At 44.7% G+C, this 25,528-nt stretch overlaps 1 protein-coding gene across 1 annotated transcript in view; it reads left to right on the top strand.

Moving 5' to 3' along the window:
• Positions 1–25,528, top strand: part of LOC126272476 (hillarin) — a 527,629-nt gene that overhangs the window by 445,781 nt on the left and 56,320 nt on the right. The window contains exon 3 of the mRNA XM_049975354.1: positions 1,060–1,256. Within this exon, the coding sequence (XP_049831311.1) occupies positions 1,060–1,256 (197 nt within the window). The remainder of the gene's footprint in view (positions 1–1,059; positions 1,257–25,528) is intronic.

A 25,528-nucleotide genomic window follows, 5' to 3' on the forward strand; every position in this document is an offset into this window, starting at 1 on the left:
TACAAATGCTGCCCTTAACTCAGCACTGATTTAACCCAATTTGCGAAAGTGAGTAATCGATTCGCATATTTTGCCATGGCGGCAGCTCCGGTTCGTCGTTTAAAACTTGCGTAATATACAGTAACATAGGTACAGTAAGACAGATGTTCGAATGGCTATACAAATGGTCACTTGTCGGGGTCAAACAAAAAGCTTTCCACTCCATATTGATACCTCAAATAGGAACCGAGCACCAAGACCATTCAAATAGCAATTCTGCGCACGATCTCCTCAGACATATATCCTGTTACAGCGCTTTTGCGATTTCTATTTAATCGTACAATATTTGTTCTTTACTGACTGGACCCAGACACACTCATAACAAAAACTGTGAAAATCTAAATAAAGATAAACTGTAATGGGCAGTGCCGCCACACTAATGATATACTTATAAGAATGGAGATATTTCGCAACACTGTTTAAATTCATAGTTCATTAGACGCTCAGTTAAAAGTTATGTTTCCGAACTTTGAGTAAAACATTATGTTTTACGAAAGGATGAAAAATATTTTACATAACAAAAATACTGAAAAAATAGTAATTTATACAATCTTTAGGAAATACGGCTCTTAAGCAAATCCAAAGAAGTTAAGTTTCGTACTAATTACAGAATTATTTAGACTGTTAACATTTTCGCAAGATCTCGTGTAGGAATTAGTTTGTTTTCTTATTGCATTGTGGAACATACTATAAAACATTAATTTTACGTGATATTAGCTGTGCTGTAACATGGAAATAATCATAATTTTGATTTGAGTGACACATTTCTACACGCTTACAATATTAAATAACGTATGACAAAAATGTTGACTGTCGTTGTAAAACGTACCCATTTTCGCTATCTGGTATCGAGTACTTCACTAGTGAAGTGTGTCCAATGGCAAAGTAAAGGACTGTGTGTCTGGTATCTTGACAGTGTCGTAAATTAGTCCACGTTTTGTAGCCATAACTGTTGAATGTGACGGTAGCTGCAGAGAGGACGGTGAAGCAGTAAGTAGATGGCTGGCTTTTCTTCTGCAGGACGAGTGGGAGAAGGAGCTGGAGAGGCTGACGAGCAGGTTCGAGCGCGAGCTGCAGACGAAGAAGAAGCGGCCCGACGAGCAGAAGGTGCTGACGCTGCGCCACCAGCAGGAGCGAGAGGACCTCGAGAAGAACATGACGCTGCGCCGCGACAAGAAGAAGGAGTCCCTCACCAGGAAGCTGCTCGAGCACGAGAGGTACGAGTGCCCACCACACACATACAGTATGTGGCCATATGAAGTGGCTACTGCCAGTTTATCCCCCAACGAGGAGTGGGGTAGGGTAGGGTATGGTATGGTATGGTATGGTAGGGGAGGGGAGGGGATGGTATGGGAGCGGAGAGGACGGAGGTGGCTGGTCTCCTTTGTCCCCTTCAGTCCTTCCTTGTTTTTTGTCATCTCTGCTTCGTTGCCATCGACTGTTGTAGATTTCTCTTCGCTTTGTCGTGGCCCACTCCCGCTAGAGGTTTGAGTCCTCTGTCGTGCATGGTTGTGTGTGTTGTTCTTATCATAAGTTAGTTTAAGTAGTGTGGAAGTCTAGGGACTGATGACCTTAGGGATTCACACACATTTGGACATTTTTGTCGTGCTGATAGTCTTCAGTCCATAGGCTGGTTTGCTGCAGCTCTTCGTGCTAGTCTATCTTCATCTCTGCATAGCCACTGTAACTCATACATCCATTTTAACTGGCCTCTTCCCTTATTTCTTTCCATTATCAAACTGAAGACATCAGCTTGACGAAACTATTAGGACTACAGTACGGTTCCCTAATGTGGTAAAAGACAACTAGGCCTTCACATGTTCTGCTACTTCATCACAACTGGAGAAAGCTACGTGCTATCGGTGGCAATGCAGAGATGGGAATAGCGAATTCCTTCTACACAGTGCAGTCACATACAATCGGTAATCTTGCTATTGCAAACTTTAGTTTCTCGCTGCTAGTAAAGTACAATTCCCACTATAGTCATTAATCTGGTCGATATGTTCTGTTGTAGCCTGTGACGAGCTAAACCCGCACTGCGTGTAAAGTGGTAGATGCCAACTGGATGATTGAGTGAGGCCCTCCAGTCAGGGGCAGCGGGCTAAATACATGCTGTGGAGAGGGCGTTGACAGCGTGTTACTTTTTTGTTTTGTTTTGGTTTTAGGGCGCAAAACTGCTACGGTCATTAGCGCCAGGTCTGTTACTTAGGAAAAGGTAAAAAAACAAAATTGGAAACCAGCAGCAATGGGAACGAAACTCAAAAAATTGGAGAAACTAAAAACAGAAGGAATGATTAAAAAACCACTATATAAGGGGGTTGGTTGTCCCCTAAAAAGAGCTTCAAATGACTGACGTCATCTCACTGGCACTAATAAACTCGAGAACGCGATCGGCTGAGCGCGTGTCATCTGCTAAAATGGAAGATATATCAGGCGACAGCTGTATACGGGCGCGTAACGGAGTAAAATAGGGGCACTCTATTAAAAGGTGTCTTACCGTCCACAGCTGATCGCAGTGGGGACATAGTGGGGGAGGATCGCCACTTAAAAGATGTCGATGGCTAAAAAGACAGTGCCCTACCCGGAGTCTAGTTAAAATTACCTCCTCCCGACGACGCGTCCGGGAGGAAGAGGTCCAAGCGCAGGGAAGAGCTTTCACGTCCCGCAATTTATTATTGGGAAGTGTCGACCAATGTGCGTGCCATAAAAGAACAACACGACGACATAAAACACTCCGTAGATCGGCGAAGGAAATCGTGCGAATAGCTGGCCGAAGAAGAGAGACTGCAGCCTTGGCCGCCTCATTTCCACAGATACCAACGTGTCCTGGGATCCAGAGGGACGCCACAGAGACGCCCCCCCCCACCCCCCTCCAACCCCAAGTGGAGCAAGCGTAAGCAGTCGTGAATCCGGTGGACCAGATTGTGGACAGGGTAGAGAGCTTGGAGACTGAGGAGAGAGCTGAGAGAATCTGAACAGATAACATACTGTATCCGCCGATGGGGATGGATGTATTGCACAGCCTGCAGAACAGCGTAAAGCTCCGCAGTATAAACCGAACACTGGTCGGGAAGCCGAAATCGATTTGGGGTGTCGCCAACAATATAGGCACTCCCTACACCAAACGATGTTTTTGAGCCATCAGTGTAAATAAATGTGGCTTCCTTCATTTGTGCACATGGAGCAGAAAAAGCCCGACGATAAACAAGTGATGGGCTACCATTCTTGGGAAACTGACAAAGGTCACGGAGCAGGCAGGTCCGGGGACGGAGCCAAGGCGGTGCTGTACCCCAAGTTGTCAAGAAAGTTTTAGGAAAGCGGAAGGAAAGAGAATGGAGCAGTTGACGGAAGCGGACTCCCGGTGGTAGCGTGTTGCTTGTGCGTGTGTCTCTGGCCTCTCTCTTGATAGGTGCCCTTGATCCAGCGTGTACTAATCGATCTTCGCCGACCAGTGTGCTGGTGACAGCTTATGCCAGCACAGTATTGCCCTGCTGATGGATGTACTGAGAAAAAACAAACTGTGCGTAGTGGTATACATTACCTCCAACGATAAATGCATACTTGTGTTGAACCATTGTACCTTAGAGAATGACTAGATCTCCCAGGGAATGCCACGAAAACATTCCCCAGACCATAACTCTCCCACCTCCAGCCTTGACGTTTCCAATGATCCAAAGGACATCTATCTCACAAAACGTGATTCACCTCAGTGGACATCCACATGCAGTACTGACATGAAAATTCCAGTCTTTGTCGCCAATGAACAGCAGTCAGCCTGTATGCAGCAACGTTCGCTGTACGGTCGTTGATGAGACACTGCTGGTAGCCCTTTGGTTCATATAGGTGATCAATCCCACAACAGTTGCAGGTCTGTCCGCCCGTACATACCTCCATAGTTGTTCACCCCTCTCATCTATGGCCCATCGTGCACCACAGTTGCCACAACACCGATTTTAGGCTGTGCCATTTTTCCATACATGGTTACTTCAACCCCTGTTTTTTGTGGATTTTCCCTATGTCTTCATTTATTGGTGCACGGCAGTTAACAAGTGTGTATATGTTGTTTTTCCATTTAACTGACAGGAAAGATACTCTCTCTGAGGTGAATTTACATTCTGTAGCATTCTCTATTATACTTTTAATGAAAATGGAAAGACGTACCGAATAATGGCATCTAATTCATAATTTTGGCTGCTAGTTTACCTTCGAAGAGTCTGTAGTTAAAGGTATCAACAACATTTTCACCTAGGATCTTTGTTTCTTGAACTGCTAAAATTTCAGTTTTGATTTTCTCTAAAAGTATTTCTAGTTCTTTTTGTTTACCAGTCTTGATTATAGAATTTACGTTTAAAATGCCTACAATGAATTTCTTTTTGAATTTTATTTCAGAAGGATTCCCAGGTTGCTCCGATTCAACCTTCTGATTGCAGTTGTTGGGACTCCCTAGAATCCTTGGTCCAAATGCATTGCGTGATGCAGTGGTGGATTTCTGTCTCAAGTTACCACCTAGGGCAGTGCATTCACTTTGCGGACTTTTCATATTTTAATTCCAATTCTATTACTTGTATTACATTCAAAGTAAGGAGTTGAATTCCAAGATTACGAAATTTGACTTTTTGTTCGTAGTTCACTCGACTAGGCTCTTCCGCTATCTCCACCGTTGGGAATTCAATCAAACTTCCTATTCCGCCTCCGAGACCGTTGGCCGGGTTTCAGCTGTAAGCCCAGGCAGCGGCCCCTCACAGGGTGCTACCGTCCGGAGCCAGATGGACCCAGGAGGTTGCTGCTCCTCCCCCTCCTCCGCCTCCTTCCCCGTCACTTGCTGGACGGGGCCCCGCGCTTGGGACCGGTAATAGTGGAGATCTTTATGCACCTTTGTAATTCAATTATTTATTTTATAATTAGGGCAACAGATGTTACAATCGGGCGTACAGATTTTTTTTTTCCTTATGCACCTTCATTTGCGATCGTAATTGGAGAATTGGCAAGATCATTAAGTTTAAATTTTTGTTCCTCTATGAAGAGAAGCATTCTGTTATCCATTTTTTTCCTTACGCCTGTCTGATCCTGTTGGATCTTTCTTGATATCTATCATACCGGTAAAAACTTCTCGGGTTTCTCGGCGTAATTTCTATTTTATATTACAACCGCCGTGGCGCCGTTAATTGCCTTGGTTGTGATGGCCTTTGGTGATTCTAGTTTATCATAAGAACTTGTAGCTGCTCTCTGTTCTCGGGAGTTGAGTGCAGTCCTCTTGCGATTGAGTTCCTTACTTTAACTGCTGTGTTGGTTTGTTCGTATTTACTCATTTCGCGACATCTCAAGCTAGTTTCACTTCGCTCTTGTAATTTTTTTTTATTAGTCAACTGTGGAATTCAGGTTACACTGGAGCTGCGTTTTTAAAAGATTTTGCTCTTCCCCTGTCAATTCTGTCCTAATTAAATTTACAACCCTATCATGGAATTAATGCACCTTTCCGTATGTCACTTCCTTTCTCAACATTCTAGTTTACACCTAAATTAAAAAGTTTCTTCTGGTGTCCGTCTAATTACTTCGTGTTCCCTGTTTATTTCGGTTTTCTATCTCTCTTCCAGATACGTAAACTTTAGTGTCGGTAAAAAGTTGCCTAGCACAACATGACGATTAGAAGTGTCCCTGTTAAACTTATCTTTCAGTTTTTAGGCACGACGGATAATAAAAAAATCTGTTACCGATTTTTTCAAAGAACATCGTCAATTTTTGCAAATTAAAAAGTAACTTGTAATTTTCTAGAATCTCTTATCATTTTCGAAACCTCATTTTTTCAAATTTGGAAATTTATATATGTAATAACTTATGTTTTACGTTGAAACATTTGTTCTTTTGTGAAGAGGTGGTCGTAATACATGACAGAAATTACATCGAGGAAACCGAAACTTTTTACCGGAACAATATAGATCAAGAAAGATCCAAGTATGAAATCTCAGACAGGCGTAAGGAAAGCAATAGATAAAATTATTTTTTCTTCTCAGAGGAGCAAAAGTTTCAACATAAAACATGGACAGTGACAATTATTGAACTATATTAAATAAAACCGTCATGATTTCTGAACGGTTTGCGTTAGGACGTTCAAACAGCATGGTTGGCTGCGGGGCATGATGGGAATTGATATGGTTCGGTTTAGGCACGAATCCCACTTTCATCTGGATGGGTTCGTCAATAAACAAAATTGGTGCATTTGGAGGACTGAGAATCCGCATTTCGCGATCGAGAAGTCTCTTAACCCTCAACGGGTGACAGTGTGGTGTGAAATGTCCAGTCACGGAATAATCCGTGCGACATTCCTTGATGGCACGGTGACTACCGGACGGCACGTTAAGGTTTTGGAAGATGGTTTCATCCGCATCATCCAAAGTGACCCTGATTTCGACAAGGTGTGTTTCATGCAACACGGAGTTCGACCCCATCGAAACAGGAGAGTGTTTGATGTCCTGGAGGGGCACTTTGCGGACCGCATACGGGCCACTGGTATGGGCATCGATTGGCCGCCATGTTCTCCGAATCTGAACACATGCGACTTCTTTTTATGGGGCTTTATTAAAGACAAGGTGTAGAGCAATAACCGCAAAACCATTGCTGAGCTGAAAACAGCCGTTCAGAATCGATGTTCCGACACTTCAGCGGGTCATGCAGAATTTCTCTGTTCGTCTGCGCCACGTCATCTCCAATGCTGGCAGGCATATCGAACACGTCATAACCTAAATCCGAATACCTGTAGTGACGTTTACATGTTGAATAATTTTTAACTAATGTAGGTTTTTTCCTATACACTACTGGCCATTACAATTGCTACACCACGACGATAACGTGCTACAGACGCGAAATTTAACCGACAGGAAGAAGATGCTGTGATATGCAAATGATTAGCTTTTCAGAGCATTCACACAAGGTTGGCGCCGGTGGCGACACCTACAGCGTGCTGACATGAGGAAAGTTTCCAACCGATATCTCATACACAAACAGCAGTTGACGGGCGTTGCCTGGTGAAACGTTGTTGTGGTGCCTCGTGTAAGGAGGAAAAATGCGTACCATCACGTTTCCAACTTCGGTTTATCGTATCGCGACATTGGTGCTCGCTTTGGTGGAGATCCAATGGCTGTTAGCAGAATACGGAATCGGTGGGTTCAGGAGGGTAATACGGAACGCCGTGCTGGATCCCAACGGCCTCGTATCACTAGCAGTCGAGATGACAGGCACCTTATCAGCATGGCTGTAACGGATCGTGCGGCCACGTCTCGATGCATGAGTCAACAGATGGGGACGTTTGCAAGACAGTAACCATCTGCGCGAACAGTTCGACGACGTTCGCAGCAGCATGGACTACCAGCTCGGAGACCGTGGCTGCGGTTACGCTTGACGCTGCATCACAGACAGGAGCTCCTGCGATGGTGTACTCAACGACGAACCTGGGTGCACGAATGGCAAAACGTCATTTTTTTTCGGATGAATCCAGGTTGTGTTTACAGCATCATGATGGTCGCATCCGTCTTTGGCGACATTGCGGTGAACGCACATTGGAAAGGTGTATTCGTCATCGCCATACTGGCGTATCACCCGGCGTGATGGTATGGGGTGCCACTGGTTACACGTCTCGGTCACCTCTTGTTCGCATTGACACCACTTTGAACAGTGGACGTTACATTTCAGATGTGTTACAAACCGTGGCTCTACCCTTCATTCGATCCCTGCGAAGCCCTACATTGCAGCAGGATAATGAACGATTGCACGTTGCAGGTCCTGTACGGGCCTTTCTTGATACAGAAAATGTTCGACTGCTGTCCTGGCCAGCATATTCTCCAGATCTCTCTCCAATTGAAAACGTCTGGTCAATGGTGGCCGAGCAACTGGCTCGTCACAATACGCCAGTCACTACTTTTGATGAACTGTGGTATCGTGTTGAAGCTGCATGGGCAGCTGTGCCTGTACACGCCATCCAAGCTCTGTTTGACTCAATGCCCAGGCGTATAGAGGCCGTTATTACGGCCAGAGGTGGCTGTTCTGGGTACTGATTTCTCAGGATCTATGCACCCAAATTTCGTGGAAATATAATCACATGTCAGTTCTAGTGTATTTGTCCAATGAATACCCGTCTATCATCTGCATCTCTTCTTGGTGTAGCAATTTTAACGGCCAGTAGGTTAGTTCAATAATTGTCACCCTGTATAAACGCTTTTGCGCCCCCTTCATTTACGTAAGTCGTGTTTGCGCCAGCCTACCTTGTAACGTTATACATCTGGTATGATAGCCTCTCTCAGCTCGAACATAAACTGCGTGAAGACTCAGCGAGCCAGAACTACTACTCGGACAGTGACATCGGCGTGATGTAGGGAAGGCAACATGTGTGGCGCACTTTCGGGATGACGCAGGCGCCGCGCTCCCTACTGGTCCGTGATTGCCGCGGGCTGCTGGGGTGCTCGAGCCCTGTGGCTTCGGCGCACCCTAACCGTCGCTGGGCGGATGCGGGCGACGTTGTTGGGAGTCGTGACGGCCTGGGCGGAGACCGACCCCGTAACCTCGCTGCCTCTTGACCGCCTTTGCGGTAGGGGGCAGCTGCCGAGGCAGTATTCGTAGTGATTCACCAGTGGAGGCTGACATGTGGGATGGCGGGATAAGGCTTAAGCTCGATGGGCGGAGACTCTGCCTGGTGGCATTGTAGAGGGTCACGGCCGCATCTGATTACGACGACAAATCATTATGTTCTAGAAGGCCCATCTGATACTCCTAATGGATGACGACGGCAACCTCGACCACCTCTTCACATGGTCTGGTACGCGATCCCGCTCTTGCCATCTTCTGGCATATCCTAGAATTCGTGGCAATTAAAAGCCCACGAAACTCTTTTAAAAATTAAGTATAGGTAAATGTGTAAATATAACGTAACAAATGATACACAATGGCAAATACACACATTCAAAGCATTTTTAATTATGTTGTTTGAAACTGCGGGCAACTGCAGCCAAATTTCCACATTTCGAATGAAATGACCCACACTTGCTGTAGAATACTTTTTATTACAAGTCACGTCCGGTTTCGCGTCAGTTGAAGACTCATCCTCATGATGATACGTACAAATAATAAGAAAATATTCTTTTAGAAAGAATTCTTAACAATGGTGTAAACAATAAAGAGCTATTGAAAAGGAGCATTATAAAACCGTGTCTGAAGAGTACTCACAAAGATTGTTTCTAACAAGGACATCATTTTTACGCCAGTGACTGTTATATGTCTTTCTTGCACTATTGCAATTTCGGCTTTAAGCCATGTAAACGTAATGTAAGCAGACACATTTGCACGTCGTTGTCAATCCTGTTAAATACATTCCTGTCGTTTTTACACAGTGCGAGCACACGGATACAGATAACATGATCTGTAAATGCACATGTTCGTTAACCCATCACTAGAAACACATGCTTTAGACCATAGCTGCAGACTACTGGTGTGCAGCTTTGGTCTAATCCATGTTTTTCTAGTTATGGGTTAACGAACATGTTATCTGTATAAGTGTGCTCGCACTGTGTAACAACGACACGAATGTATTTAACAGAATTGACAACGACGTATAAATGTGTCAGCTTACATTACGTTGACATGGCTTAAAGCCTTAATTCACCTGATAATGGCCTAAAGCCGAAATTGCAATAGTGCAATAAAAATATATGACTGTCACATGTGTAAAGATGATGTCTTTCAAAAACATTTACGACTGTGAATCCCAGCTACAACAAGTGCATTTCTAACAAGTCATCGGCGAAAGGTCACTGCTTTGGAGCCACTCGCAACAATCACAAGCTGTGAACAAACAGTGAGCTAAAACCAGCAGTTCTTATTAAAAACGGCGGCGCATAGGAGAACCTATAAAAATAACGGGCCAAACAAAGCTGCAGTCCAGTAACACATCAAGACAATTTCACAGTATGAACGAGAAGAGCCGTACCGTGCCAGGAAAATGGTTGAGCGGCTGCAGTGCTGACTGCCATGTGGCGTCAGAGCTGAAGGGGAGCAAAACCGTCGCTATAAGGGACGTCACGGTTGGCGAGCCGCTGTACATACACTACAGTACTTAAGAAATACGTAAAACGACTGGGTCCCATTTCTAAAAAGACTGAAATTGGACAATTAATATGCAACATATTAATAATACCTTAGTGATAATAGGAATTCCTTCTTTGACAAATACAATTTATAAAAATACTGAAACTGGATTGAAACCTGATAGTCAAAGGAAGGCCGGATTTGGTTGCGATTGTGGACAGGGCCGTAATCAGTTACTATTGGTTGCCTTTTACAGTTATTAACACACAATTTATTTGAAACCAGTAATTCCAGACTGAACAATAAATAAAAAACCACACGTTATTAATGAAGGAGTGAACAACTGTGTAAATAATAGTGTTTTCAGTGAGTTATAATTTAGCAACTCACAATGAAATACAGATACAGCAGATAAGGTTTTAAAAGCAAGCCACTGTGATCTGGGCAGAAGGCCTTACACGCCAGGAATGGCGGTAATATAAAAAATTTAGAAATTGCTGTAAAACAGCAAACACAAAAGCAAAGGTTAATTTTTAAAAAAACCAGCAACTGACCACCAAACGGGTGAAATAAGATGATGGTAAAGTTTGTAACACAACCCTTAACATCCACTGATCACTACACTCCTAGATTTATTCCAGAAGGCGACCAAAACTATTAACTAGTCATATATAACCTTCAATGTAGGCATTACAAGGTATTGTAATAAATATTACAATAATAAAACACAAGGAGCAGTACATAAGTTCCTTAAAGGGTACTGAGGCACATTAGACCTGCAGAAGGCGTGGGCTAAAGGAGCGTTACACTGAAATACTGGCCATCAGATCTCATTTTAGGACACACGTCTTAAAAGAACCAAGGGGCCACAGGAATCGACCTCTGAAGAGGTCTGGCAACAAACACTTTCGCGAGCAATGAGATAGGCAGCTATGAGTTGCATTCACTTCACAAAATGGTAACTCAGACTAGTGACAGTTTAACGAATTACTAATGATAATCTTGTTGAAGTTACCTGACGTCCGATAAACCAAATGCAACGATGGATCAATACGCCAAAGCCGGAATCGGTGGTCTGCACTACGTCCCCAGAATACTGTGTTTTAGAGCGCCCGGAACGAGGAAGGAATCACTTCCAGCAGAGTAGAACGAGAAGAAGACAAACAACCGCAACCATGCCAACTAAACGATACCGTCTGGCCTCCAACAGAGGGCGGAAACCTACAAACAGCGCCAACGCGAACCGCAGCACGGCTCATGGATATTTACATGCGAAATTTTAATAACGCCCGAGCGGTGGTACAAATTCCCTCTTTCGCAACGACAATACCATATTAGTGGACAAACGCAAAAGTCTAATCTGTGAAGCTACAGACTTCTTATAATAAAGACTATAGGAGTAAGACTGTTTTAATGTGGCGCCGGTGAATTCGCTTCGAAAATCACCTTCAGGAGCACCACCGACTGTATTTCATGAAAATTGCGGCGAACCAGGAAGAGGAAACATGTTGTGTGTATTCGAATTAGCCCGTTGCCAGTCAATAGAACAAAGAGTTTTCCGTGGTATGTTTCACAAGAGACACCACCTGTTTACAACACCACAGTGAAGTCGCACAAGTAATTCGACCAGGATGGTTGTTTGTGCGGTGCATAATGTTTCGGAGAACCGCGAGCGTCAGAGCAGACATTACGCCGTGTGAGGGATGTGATGTTACGAAGTTCCTCGCAGTCTACCAGTCGAGATACTGCAGCAATGAACATCCCTCAGCCAAAAGCATGGAAAAATCCATCGTAAGCGGTTAAGCATTGATATGCAGGACCACCTTGAGAGTGACAACTTTGCAAGCAAATTAATCTTCAGTGAGGAAACCCCTTCTCAGCTTTCAGAAAAGTTCATCCAATAGAACACAGGCACAGAGGGTCGGAGAATAAACGTGCAGCTGTCGAACAGGACAGAAATTCGGAGAAAGTTAACGTGTTATGTGTACGGACCCTTCTTCTTGACAGTGGTATCACCTGTCTCGTCATGCTGGCATGCTGTTGCTCATCCCACAACTTGAAACTAATACGCTGACGTGATGCTGCTCGAGTAGCCACCACGGTCGCCTTGTGATTCTTTCTTGTAGTGGTACATCGAGAATATACGGCTTGTGTTCAGCCTCTACCACAGCATCTCGGAGATTTGCGGCACCGCATCGCAGCAGCTGTCCTTGTCGTATCACCTGATACGCTCGCTCGGGTGTTAGCAGAATCAGACTACCGATCAGATGAGTGCCGTGTGATGAACGGCGGGCACATAGAGCATTCACAGACACTGTATACACAAAAAAAGTCGCGAGTTTGTCTTCACGCAATGCAACATTTGCTACGTTGTTTCTGGCCGTTTATCTGTAACGATTTGTTTGAAATGTTTCATGGACTTTATAAATACCCAGTACTGTTCGAATGTGTAAGGCCCATGCCAAATAGGGCAAACAGGAGATACGGCGATAGCCAATTTATACAGTGAAAGGTTCTAGGAGAAAGGCAGAAGCACGCGAGTAGATAGTGTACAGCTTACCTTAGGAGATAGGTTAAAGAAACACAAACTTAAGTTTATAGTATCTTTAGATTTCAAGAAAGCTGATAACAGTGTCGACTATAAAATTTCTTTTTTTTATTCTAAAGGTAGCAGGATAAATTGCAGGGAGCGAAAAGTTGTCTCCAAATTGTACAGGAACCAAACTGCACTCGTATGACATGAAAGGGAAGCAGTGGTTGGTTGGTTGATTCAGGGGAGGGGACCAAACAGCCAGGTCATCTGTCCCGTCAGACTAGGGAAGTATAGAGATGGAAGTCGGCCGTGCCCTTTCAAAGGTACAATCCCGGCATTTGCCTGAAGCGATTTAGAGAAATCACGGAAAACCTAAATCAGGATGGCCGGACACGTGTTTGAACCGTCGTCGTCCCGAATGCGAGTCCAGTGTGCTAACCATTGCGCCACCTCGCTGGGTGGGAAACAGTGGATGTAGAGGCAGCAACGTAGCGCTGTACCATATCCACCATACTGTTTATCCAATTTGTACATTCAGCAACCAGTAAAGCAAACGAAGCATAAACTTAGAAAGCGAATTAAAGTTCAGGGAGGAAAGATAAAAGATTTCAGGTATGCCAGTGACACTGTATGGTTATTGTCCTGAAAAGTGGTTGTAAGACGAACATCAGCAAAAGTGAAATAAGGGTAATGGAATGTAGTCAAAGAAAGAACGCTTAGGGTATTAGACCGGCAAATGAAACGTTAAAACTGGTAGATTAGTTCTCATACAATAATGAGCCAGAACATCATGATCAGTTAACTAATAGCCGGTATTTCCAGCTTTGGCACGAATAACAGTGACGATGCTTCGTGGCATGGAAGCAATGAGGCCTTAGTAGGTCGCTGGAGGCAGCTGCCACCACATCTGCACACACAAATCACCCAATTCCCGTAAATTCCGCAAATTACATGCAGTGCGACCCACAGGTGATTGTTTTGTGTAACCAATGGCACACTGTACCTTCACACCAGGTGCTGAGGTTGTATGACAGTGATGGATGCAATCTGCCAACGTTCGTTCTTCTCGTACTCGCCACAGACATGCACATCGTGATGCTGCACGTAGGACGGGAACCCGTGTGAAGGGACGTCGTGTTGCTGCTCCTGCGTCCTTTGTCGTCATTGGGCTAACCATTGTCGGCAAGCCCTGCTGTGCCGTCAAAGGCAGCCGCAACAAAGGTTGCGGTGCTCCAGCGGTCGGCGTAATCTCTGTGTGCACAATTGTCTCGCTGCGATAAGAAATTGCGAGAGACGTTCCAGTGTTTCTGCACTTTATTTCTTTCAGTTATTCACAGAGTGCCATTTGCGCATCATTACAGTTGGAAGTATGTCATACTTTTGTCCAACGAGAATGCTAAGACAATCAGTAGGAATTGCAGGTTGCCGATCTATCGGTTTCCAGGCGTAACGAAAATTTAATTTTCAGAATTTCATACAGTTACTGACGATAGTCACCCTCTTGTTCTTGAGTCTTTTCAGCCATTACAATTGCAAGTTTGTAGTGCTGTCGGTGTAGAAATCTGTCTCATTGCAATAAGAAAGAACGAGAGGCATTGGATATTGATTTAGACTTTGTTTTTTTCTCATCATGGTGCAGCATTTGACTCATCATTGCATGAGCCAGAACATTACGATCAGTTAACTAATAGCCGGTATTTCCAGCTTTGGCACGAATAACAGTGACGATGCTTCGTGGCATGGAAACAGTGAGGCCTTAGTAGGTGATCATTCCACAATCGTGTGACGTTTGCATGCAGTGGGGAAGGTTCAAAAATCGTGTGTATGGCTACCGCATGGTCTAATCCAGAATTAAAGAAATCAATTTGGAGAGCACTCTGTGAATAACTGAAAGAAATAAAGTGCAGAAACACTGTGGAACGTCTCTCGCAATTTCTTATCGCAGCGAGACAATTGTGCACACGAAGATTACGCCGACCGCTGGAGCACCGCAACCTTTGTTGCGGCTCCCTTTGACGGCACAGCAGGGAGAGAGAGGCTTGCCGACAATGGTTAGCCCAATGACAGCACTGTACAGCCCAATCTCGCATTTAAGGTAATCACGGAAAAACTAAATCTTGGTGGTCACATTTGATACGTCATCCTCCCGAATACGAGTCTGGTGTGTTACCAATGCTTTACTCCGTGAGCGGACAACGTAGTGAGTGGTCATCAAAGACAACGCTGGACTCTGTGATTTCTGTGGAAACGCTAGGGATATTCACAGGTGGTGGTGGCAGTGTGTGAAGAGTGTGTACCGTCACGAAAGATGCACATACAACATTGGGGGTTGGAAAACCATAGCTGCCATCCAGGTACTGACACACCCACAGTATCGTCTCGACTTGGCCCCTTCTGATTGCTACCTATTCAAGGCTGTGAAAAAATCTCAATTCGTACATCATTTCGCAGACTTGCAGCTAATGCGAGCACCTGTCCTGCCGCGGCTGCGACAGACTCCAGAAATGTGGATCGAGGACGGCCGACAGGAGTTAAAGGAACCACTGTCAAAGGAAAACTGTTGGCGGGACAGTAATAGAACCCCATTGCCAGCCTTTTTTTTACGACCAGTACGAGGCCGAGCGTTATCGTGTTGCAAGAGCACTTTTCGTGACGGTGCAGACACTCCATACACTGCCTCCAATCGCCTGTGAATATCCGCAGTGTTTACACTCTCCTACCACAAAAATCACGTCGCCCAACACAGCCTTTGATGATCATACCCCATCTTGTCCGCTCACGTAATGACAGGAGTTGGGAAATTGGGCTGTAGTGTGCGGGGATTACACTTCTAGTGAATGTACTGCCACCTATGATTAGACCAAAGTACGACATATTTCCATCTGCAATGATGAGTCAAATGCTGCACCATGATGAGAAAAAAAACAAAGTCTAAATCAATATCTAATGCCTCTCGTTCTTTCTCATTGCAATGAGACAGATTTCTACACCGACAGCACTACAAACGTGCAATTGTAATAGCTGAAAAGACGCAAGAACAAGAGGGTGACTATCGCCAGTAACTGTATGAAATTCTGAAAATGAAATTTTCGTTACGCCTGGAAACCGATAGATCGGCAACCTGCAATTGCGATTCTATACCATGAACGGTAAGCCATTTGGCGTCGGGTTACTACGTACGTTTTTACCGTTTTTGTTTTACCTGTTGCTATTCTGGTTGCTATTGGTTTATTTATCGAGTGTCATTTTTTATTTGTAATTGACTGTTGCTGTTCGACTTTACATATTGTCATTTTGCCATTTGGAGATAGTGAGTGGAGCTGGGGTCGCTAGAAAAAGGAGTAGCAAAGGACAAATAGGAACCTTTCCGACACATTCCTCTGTTTGAAATCAATAAAGGGGCGACAGCAGCAGAAGCATCCAGAAATATTTGCGCCATGTATGGGGATAATACCATTGGGCAGAGCCCGGCAAGCAAATGCTTTTAGTTTTGAGGGGGATGGTTTCGACATTAGTGCCTCTCTACGTTAAGAAAGTCCTTCGGGGATTAATGAGAATCGTTTAAACGCATTAATCCACAATGATCCACGTCAGTACACTGCAGAACTGGCAAATGTGATGAACTGTGATCATTCCACAATCGTGTGACGTTTGCATGCAGTGGGGAAGGTTCAAAAATCGTGTGTATGGCTACCGCATGGTCTAATCCAAAATTAAAGAAATCAGTGGATAGTCATCCGCGCATCTCTGGTTGCTCATCAGTTGGTTAGTGAACAACACCGACTATTACTATCCTGTATCGTAACTGGTCACAAGAAATACTGCTTTATGCACACGTAAGTAAAAGGAAAGAGTGGTTGGGACCAAACAAAGAAGCAGCTCAGCGTACAAAGACCTGCGCGTATCCACAAAGGATAGTGTTATGCATCTGGTGGAAGAGCAAAGGTGTGGTATACTACGAATTGCTTCCCCAAGGTGTAACTATCACTGCTGACATTTATCGTCAACAACCGAGACGTCTTGCAAACTCAATCCAAGAACAACGACCAGGAAGACAGCGTGAAGTGATGCTACTCCACGATTACGGACGCCCACATTTTGCTACACTGACAAAAATCACCATACAGAAGTTGGGTTGGGAAGTAATTTCGCACCCACCGCATTCACATGTACTTGCGCCCTCAGATTTTCATCATTTACGGGTGAAAATGCGCCCCGAAAAGGGCTCGATGATTCAGCCCGGAACCGCGCTGCTGCTACGGTCGCAGGTTCGAATCCTGCCTCGGGCATAGATGTGTGTGATGTCCTTAGGTTAATTAGGTTTAAGTAGTTCTAAGTCTAGGGGACTGATGACCTGCTATAGTGCTTAGAGCCATTTTTTGAATCATGGCTCGATGAGTCGGCGATTTCTGCATGCGCGGAATCGAAAAGTTACGCCAGCATTGGCAGCCTTGCAAATAGTGAAGGAGAATATGTTGTTGGTGACTAAAGCCTTTGTTATGTGTATCTGTTGTGTTTATCAAACTTACGGGAAAACTCTACGAACTTACTCACCAACCCAATGATATTCACTGAAGGGCCAAAGAATCTGGTATAGGCATGCGTATTCAAATATAGAGATATGTAAACAGGCAGAATACGGCGCTGCAGTCGGCAACTGCTATATCAAGTTTCTGGCACAGTTGTTAGATCGGTAACTGCTGTTACAATAGCAGTTTATCAAGATTCCAGTGAGTCTGAAGGTGGTGTTATAATCGGCGCACGAGAGATGGGACACGGTGTCTCCGAGGTAACGATGAAGTGGGGATTTTCCCGTACGACCATTTCACGAGTGTACCGTCAATATCAGGAATACGTAAAAACAAATCCCCGGCACCGCTGCGGCTGGAGAAAGATCCTGGAAGAATAGGACCAAAGACGACTGAAGCAAAACGTTCAACGTGACAGAATTGCAACCCTTCCGCAAATTGCTGCAGATTTGAATGATGGACCGTCAACAAGTAGCAGCGTGCGTACCATTCAACGAAATATAAACAATATGGGCTTTCGCAGCAGAAGGCCCACGCGCGTACCCTTGATGACTGCACGACGCAAAGCCTTACGGCTCGCCTGGGTCCGCCAACAGCGACATTGGACTGTTGATGAATGGAAACGGTCGGACGAGTCTCGTTTCAGATTGTATCGAGTGGATGGAAGTGTACGTGTATGGAGACAACTTCCATGGATCCTTCGTGTCAGCAGGGGACTATTCAATCTGGTGGAGGCTCTGTAATAGTGTGGGGCGTATGCAGTTGGATTGCCATGGGACCCCTGATATGTCTACATACGACTCTGACAGGTGACACGTATGTAAGCATCCTATCTGATCACCCGCATCCATTCGTGTCCATTGTTCATTCCGACGGACGCAATTCCAGCAGGACAATGCGATACCCTACACGTCCAGAATTGCTACAGAGTGGCTCCAGAAACGCTCTTCTAAGTTTAAACTCTTCTGCTGACACAAAAATCCCCAGATATGAGCATTATTGAGCATATCTTGGATGCCTTGCAACGTGCTGTTCAGAAGAGATCTCCATCCACTCGTACTCTTATGTTTTTATGGACAGCACTGCAGGATTCATGGTGTCAGTTCCCTCCAGCACTACTTCAGACATTAGTGGAGTCCATGCCACGTTGTGTTGCGACACTTCTGCGTGCTCACGGGGACCCTACACGATATTAGGCAGGTATACCGTGTTACTGCGCCAGCGACCGACGTTTGGAGACAGCTTCCCAGTATTCCCTCCCACTGCAGCGCTGTTGATCTCGGTGGTGGCCGCGAGGCGGGAGTGTGCTCGGTGCCCGCCCTCCAGAGTCCAGAGATTGCGGCCTAATGAGGTGAGCGCCCGTCCGACTGACCCTCCGGCCTCGACCGCCCACAAAAACCTCCTCCTCGTCCGTCCGTCTGCCCGGCTCGTTGATTTAAAGGCGGGCCGACAAAAAGCACGCACCGATGCGGGCTCCTGCCAGCCTTAGACACACACTGGCGTCCATTCACGGTGCCGCGTCTGGCGACCGGAACTCGTCCGAAATAAAATACTTCTGCCTCTTCACAGACAGCGTGTACACGTTCTGTCTAAACTCGTATTTTCATTTTTCGTTTACATAACGGGGCTGGCCGTTTGAGAGAAACCAGCAAGATGACATACGATCCTCGTTTCATGGCGTCACGTTTCTCTGCTGGTGCTTGCTCAACTGCTCTTTTTCCGTTCTGTCACTGTGTCCGTGTCGCTCGGCGGCACGTCCTGTGTTGCGCTGTCACTGTACGCTGGCTGTTATTCATTACTCGTATCATCACAATGGGATCTGTTCCAGACATTGCAAGAGCTTCGAGGACGCTGACAGCGATGGAAGTGATACACATCGTGCTATTAGTAGTAGTAGTACAGTACCTGTTTTATTCACCCGTGGATCACTTTTGTAAGGATTTTAGAGTTGTCATGGTGCTACAATTTAAGAACATCAAAAATAATATAGTTTACTTACGCAACCGTTTACATGCTTCCATGCCTAATTTTACAAGGCCTTACATGCCTAATTTTACAAGGCTGGGACAGGTAGTCGGCTGTAGCCTTATAGTAGGAACCACCCCGTCATTTGTGTGAAATAATGTAGAGAAACCAGAGAAAAATCAGGAAGACCGCATCAGGAGTGGAAACTCCACACTCTCGAATACAAGGCCAGTCCGTTTCAAACATTGTTACCTCCCTCAGCTTATACGTAGCCTTCAGTACTGTATTGTAATGGAGTTATTTAACAATGTAAGAAGCTAGTTCATTCATTACTCACTTCCAGTCCCTAGACACGATGTACACACAACGTTTCGTGATGTGAAATGATAATTAAATGGACACCCTAGCTGCAAACTGGCGTTGATATAGTTCATTGGGGACGTGTTGAAAATGTGTGCCCCTACCGGGACTCGAACCCGGGATCTCCTGCTTGCGCGAACGCACACGCTATGCCCGAACTCGTACAGGACTTGGTAGATGAATCTGCCACGAGTAATGAGTATGATGGGCAAACATCTATTAGGCGCACAACGAATGTAGTGGTGTGGACATGTTGGGAATGTGGGTCTCGCGGGGAGCGTGCAATGGATAAGTCCCTGCAGGCGCTCTATCCTCTGTGCCCTTGGTGGCTGAGATGGATAGAGCGTCTGCCATGTAAGCAGGAGATCCCGGGTTCGAGTCCCGGTCGGAGCACACATTTTCAACACGTCCCCAATGAAGTATATCAACGCCAGTTTGCAGCTAGGGTGTCCATTTAATTATCATTTCATTCTAGCATAGCTGCGTGGTCATGAACGGTATCTGTTGAAACTTCCTGGCAGATTAAAACTGTGCCCGACCGAGACTCGAACTCGGGACCTTTGCCTTTCGCGGGCAAGTGCTCTACCATCTGAGCAACCGAAGCACGACTCACACCCGGCACTCACAGCTTTCTTCTGCCAGTATCTCGTCTCCAACCTTCCAAACTTTTCTTTCTTTCCTTTCTTTCAGGAGTGCTAGTTCTGCAGGGTTCGCAGGAGAGCTTCTGTAAAGTTTGGAAGGTAGGAGACGAGATACTGGCAGAAGTGAAGCTCTGAGTACCGGGCGTGAGTCGTGCTTCGGTAGCTCAGATGGTAGAGCACTTGCCCGCGAAAGGCAAAGGTCCCGTGTTCGAGTCTCGGTCGGGCACGTAGTTTTAATCCGCCAGGAAGTTTAATATCAGCGCACACTCCGCTGCAGAGTGAAAATCTCATTCTGGAAACATCCCCCAGGCTGTGGCTAAGCCATGTCTCCGCAGTATCCTTTCTTTCAGGAGTGCTAGTTCTGCAAGTTTCACAGGAGAGCTTCTGTAAAGTTTGGAAAGTAAGAGACGAGATACTGGCAGAAGTAAAGCTGTGAGTACCGGGCGTGAGTCGTGCTTCGGTAGCTCAGATGGTAGAGCACTTGCCCGCGAAAGGCAAAGGTCCCGAGTTCGAGTCTCGATCGGGCACACAGTTTTAATCTGCCAGGAAGTTTCATATCAGCGCACACTCCGCTGCAGAGTGAAAAATCTCATTCTGGATACGGTAACTGTTCTTTCGGGAACAGATGGTACCATCATGTATAGTTTCGTGATGTAGCATTACGCACATTATCAGCCGACGTCAGGGCCATACCGACGATGTTTGATTTTGCAATATGTGTACCGCAACATCCAATTTGTTAGCCTGGAAAATTGATTCAGCATCCTCCTATAACGAGTGAGAGGTTAAATTCGGAAAGAGCGTAAATCTTAGAATGAAATATTCCACAACTTTTGGAGTGTGATTATCCAGAAAAGATTTAAAAAAAATCTGAGAGATTATCAATACTTCAGATAACTATCTTAGAATGAAATATTCCACAACTTTTGGAGTGTGATTATCCAGAAAAGATTTTTAAAAAAATCTGAGAGATTATCAATACTTCAGATAACTATGAAACTAACTCCCTTTCCTCGCATTTATAGTTTCGTAAGGAGTCCGTTGTTTTTCACAATGTGGCAAACTTATTTTTATGTTAGCTTTGTAGCCGAATGCCCTTCCTGACGGCGCAGTCATCAGTTAACCTAATACATGACTCTTGCAAACTTCGTTATGTACCAGTGTTTCTAAACGACTAATCCAGGGCACAGTTCTACTTGCAAGTTGCCTCTATAAGGGTTTTCAGGGGCAACAAAAATGTAAAATAATGTCATAATCCACATATTAAGAGGAGTTATTTCATGTTACAAGTATAACACAATTCCTCAACTATTAAAAATGGACACTGGGTATGTGTCGAGGCTCTGTAACTCACGGAGCACAAATAACCGAGACAATACTCTGAGGTGACCTCCTTTTGCCCAGTGTAGTGCTGCAACTCGGCGTGGCACGAACTTCACAATCGTTCGAAGTTCCCTGCAGAAATACTGATCCATGCAGCCTCTATGGCCGTTCATAATTGCGAAAGTGTTGCCGGTGCAGGATTTTGTGCACAAATTGACCTTTCAGTTATGTCTCGTATATGTTCGCTGGATGGCGACCTGGATGGCCAAACCACTCCCTAGAATTGTCAAGACTGTTCTTCAAATCAATTGCTAACAACGGTGGCCCGGTGACATGCTGCATTGTCATCCATAAAATTTCCATTGTTTGAGAACGTGAGGGCAAGTAGCCAAACATAACCATTTCCAGTCAATGATCCGTTCAGTTGAACCAAAGGACCCAGTCCATTCCATGTAAACACAGACCACACCATTACGGAGGCACCACCAGCTTGCATGGCTTACAAGCCACATTTAGGCGGGCCCTTGTACAGAACCACGGCCGTTAACCCGCAGCGCGAATTCGATAGGCTTCAAGCTCTCACCTCCCTGTCTCGCAAGCTAGAGCGTCCAGCGATCTATTTAAGTAACATTACACGGAAACCGAATAAGCACTCGTAGTGATTTGGCCAAAAATCTGGTACACTACACGCTAGCAACGCCTTGTCTACGATTCTCTCGGTGTGATTGACAACGTTAAGTTGCCGGGATATGCATCTCCATCAAGCGCTCGTATGGTGTCCAACTTCCTTAATATGTTTACCGGAGCATCAAAGCAACGCCGTAAGACTGTAACACTGCTAGGGATAGACGGTTAGTCCAGTAAAGTAAATAAATGTCCACTACAGTTCGCTTAGGCTATTGTCAAATATGTCAATGGGAACAGTAATAACAGTGAAATACTTAGCAGTAGGCATTCGTAGTGACGTAGAAGTGGAAATCTTTATAAGACAGACCGTACTGAAAGCAGATCTCAGGCTGAGATTCGTTGAACTGATCTTAAGGAAACGTAGCTCATCCACGAAAGAAGTGGTTTAAACACTTGTAAGATCGATTACTTAGTATTGCTCAGTAATCTCTGACTCTCACCAGGTGCGATTATGCTGATTTGAATCTGTGGTGTGCGTACTGTGAAACCTTCGGAACACACACCATCAGATTATTTGACTTGTCGCTCTAACGAAGAAGGCGAGTGTCAGCAATATGTCTCGTGGTCTTATCGTGGCGTGTTTATCTTCTGCCGTTAGGTCAGACGATAGAAATGCCACTTGCACGCTTAGAGTAGCAGATTGACGGTGACCAACTTTAACAGAACTTGATTAATTTTCACACACATTTATTAAAATAATAACAAGCAAAAAATTACATAACTTGATTATTTACAATTTACACAAGCCACCGCCGTGTATCGCTTCATACCCACATGGCAAAATCTGAAGTTCCTTTGGTCTTGGTAGGTTAAACTTATTCTCACATATCTCTGATACTTGACAAAGTGTCTATACATTTCTCTTCATGGCTATGTACAGGAATATGATAATCTTCTTAGGTGCAAACTGAAACTTGACTATAGACTGGTACAGACTAATGCAGACTGGTACAGACTGGTGCAGACAAATGCAGGCTACTAATCTGAGGTCTGTACACTCGTTATAATACCTCGCGCGTTCAGGTATCACTGAACGAGTGTGATCCACAAGGAGAAAAGGTTCTACGTTAGCAGTAATCTCATTGGCTGCGTTACATATTAATATGTGGATTGACGGAAGCAGAATTTGGTCCGTCTCTAAGGCAGCGCCATCTCGTAGTGAGGAGACGGACGAGCGCTGCGCGTGCGCTGTTGCGCTTAGCGGGGCGCGCTCTATTGGGAAAGTTGTGTACGCGCTGACTATGTGGAACTATGCACACAACAGAATCATACTTGGCTAACAGAATACAAAAGGTCGTGCTGAATAATTCAGACAATTTCGGAAACGTAGAAAAATTTAGCGACTGGTGACTGGGATAAAATCACGAATAGAGTCCCAGATGGTTCAGTTTTGGGTTCACTCCAATTCCTTATATATGTGAATGAGCTTCCACTTAATGTTCAACAAGCAAAATCTGTACTTTTTGCAGATGGTAGTGCCTACTAGTGTTATAACGAGTCCCATTATAGAAAGCAACAAAAGAGTTAGTGATTGTTAGTTTCCAAATAATTATTACGTGGTTCTCTGAAAACGGATTCTCTCTAAATTTTGAATAAAACACAACAACATATAGAATCATGCCAACAATTGATGTAGCACATAAGCAGGAGTCAGTAAGTTGGGTACGACGTTCCAAATTTTTGGGTGTATATATTGATTAAAACATAAACGGGAAGAAGCGTATTACTGAGCTTCTCAAACAATTAAGTTCAGCTACTTTTGCTCTTCGTAAGATTTCTAATCTTGGAAATAAACGTATCAATCTCCCGAGTTATTCGGCACATTTTTTGTAATGTCTTGAGGAATAACTTTCCGTGGTAATTCATTGCTCAGAAAGAAAGAAGGAAAGAAAGATTTGATTGCACAAAAGCGAGCAGTGATAATAATACAGGTATGTGGTTTTCACACACGGACGTCTTGTAGACGCCTCCGCAAGGGGCTAGGAACTGTGCCGTCACAATACATAATTTCGCTAGAGAAAATCGTCATAAATAATCCATTACTATTTGAGAACAACACTAGAGAGAAAAATTACCGTTATTATCCATTTTTAAAGCTGGAAGCGGCTCAGAGAGAGGTTCAGTAGGCAGCAACAAATATTTTTGATAATTTGCCTAATAAAATATAATGTCTGACAGGTAGCGACGCAGGGTTTAAACCTAATTTAAAATCAATTCTCCTGGACAACTCATTCTATTCCATCGACGAATTTTCACTTAAAAACTAGTAACCAGAAAAAACCTTGTTTTTTAAGTGTAGTTGCATGAGTATGAATAAAATGATAATTCGTCCATCATTAATATTAACACTAGTCATGTATATCCTGTAAACAGACTCGTTCCACATCATTTCGATAAAAGAATCGTCTGATAATCTATGGAACATGTAACTAACTAACTATCTATGCAAGAGGTAGAGAAGATCCAACGAAGAACGGAACATTTTCTCACGAAATCTTTTAGCAAACGCTTGAATGTTAACGTAATGCACAATAACCATCAGGCACTAAGAAGAGGCGTGATGTATCACGGAGAGGTTTGCTTTCGAAATTCTCAGAACATACATTCTAGGAGGAATTGGGTTGGGTTGTTTCGGGGAGACGAGAGCGAGATCATCGGTCTCATTGGATGAGGGAAGGACAGGGAAGGAGGTCGGCCGTGCCCTTTCAAAGGAACCATCCCGGCATTTGCCTAGAGCGATTTAGGGAAATCACGGAAAACCTAAATCAGGATGGCCGGACGCGGGATTGAACCGTCGTCCTCCCGAATGCGAGTCCAGTGTGTTAGCCACTGCGCCACTTCGCTCGGTCAGGAGGAATTGGACAACAATTAATTCCTCGCACAGACATCTCGCGAAATGGCCACGACGAGTAAATCTGAGAAATCAGAGGTCACACGGACGGTTATCGATGATTTTGCTTACAACGCAGTTTTCGCACATGGAACAAGCAAGGGGGCGAAATAATAGTTGCTCCGCCACACACCATAAGATGCCTTGCAGAATATAGATGTAGATGTAAAAGTTAGGATGTCGGAAAATCTAATGAACAGCGACGGATGTTTCAATTCAAGTAAGACTTGGGATCCTGCAATCGTTTTAATAAGAATCCTGCCCCCATGCCATCCGTCAGAGCAGGAAAATGCGAAGTACGTTTGCGCTTCACGGAATATGGAATAACGGTGCGAATACACGAAAACAAATGCTCACGACAGTGAGTAACGAACGCTGGAACACTAACTAATGGGCACAATACAAATATTACCTAGGACACACACACACGCACGCACACACACACACACACACACACACACACACACACACACACAGTCGCTGTTTGTAT

Source organism: Schistocerca gregaria, chromosome 5 (assembly GCF_023897955.1).
Source record: "Schistocerca gregaria isolate iqSchGreg1 chromosome 5, iqSchGreg1.2, whole genome shotgun sequence".
NCBI classification, from domain to species: Eukaryota; Metazoa; Arthropoda; class Insecta; order Orthoptera; family Acrididae; genus Schistocerca; species Schistocerca gregaria.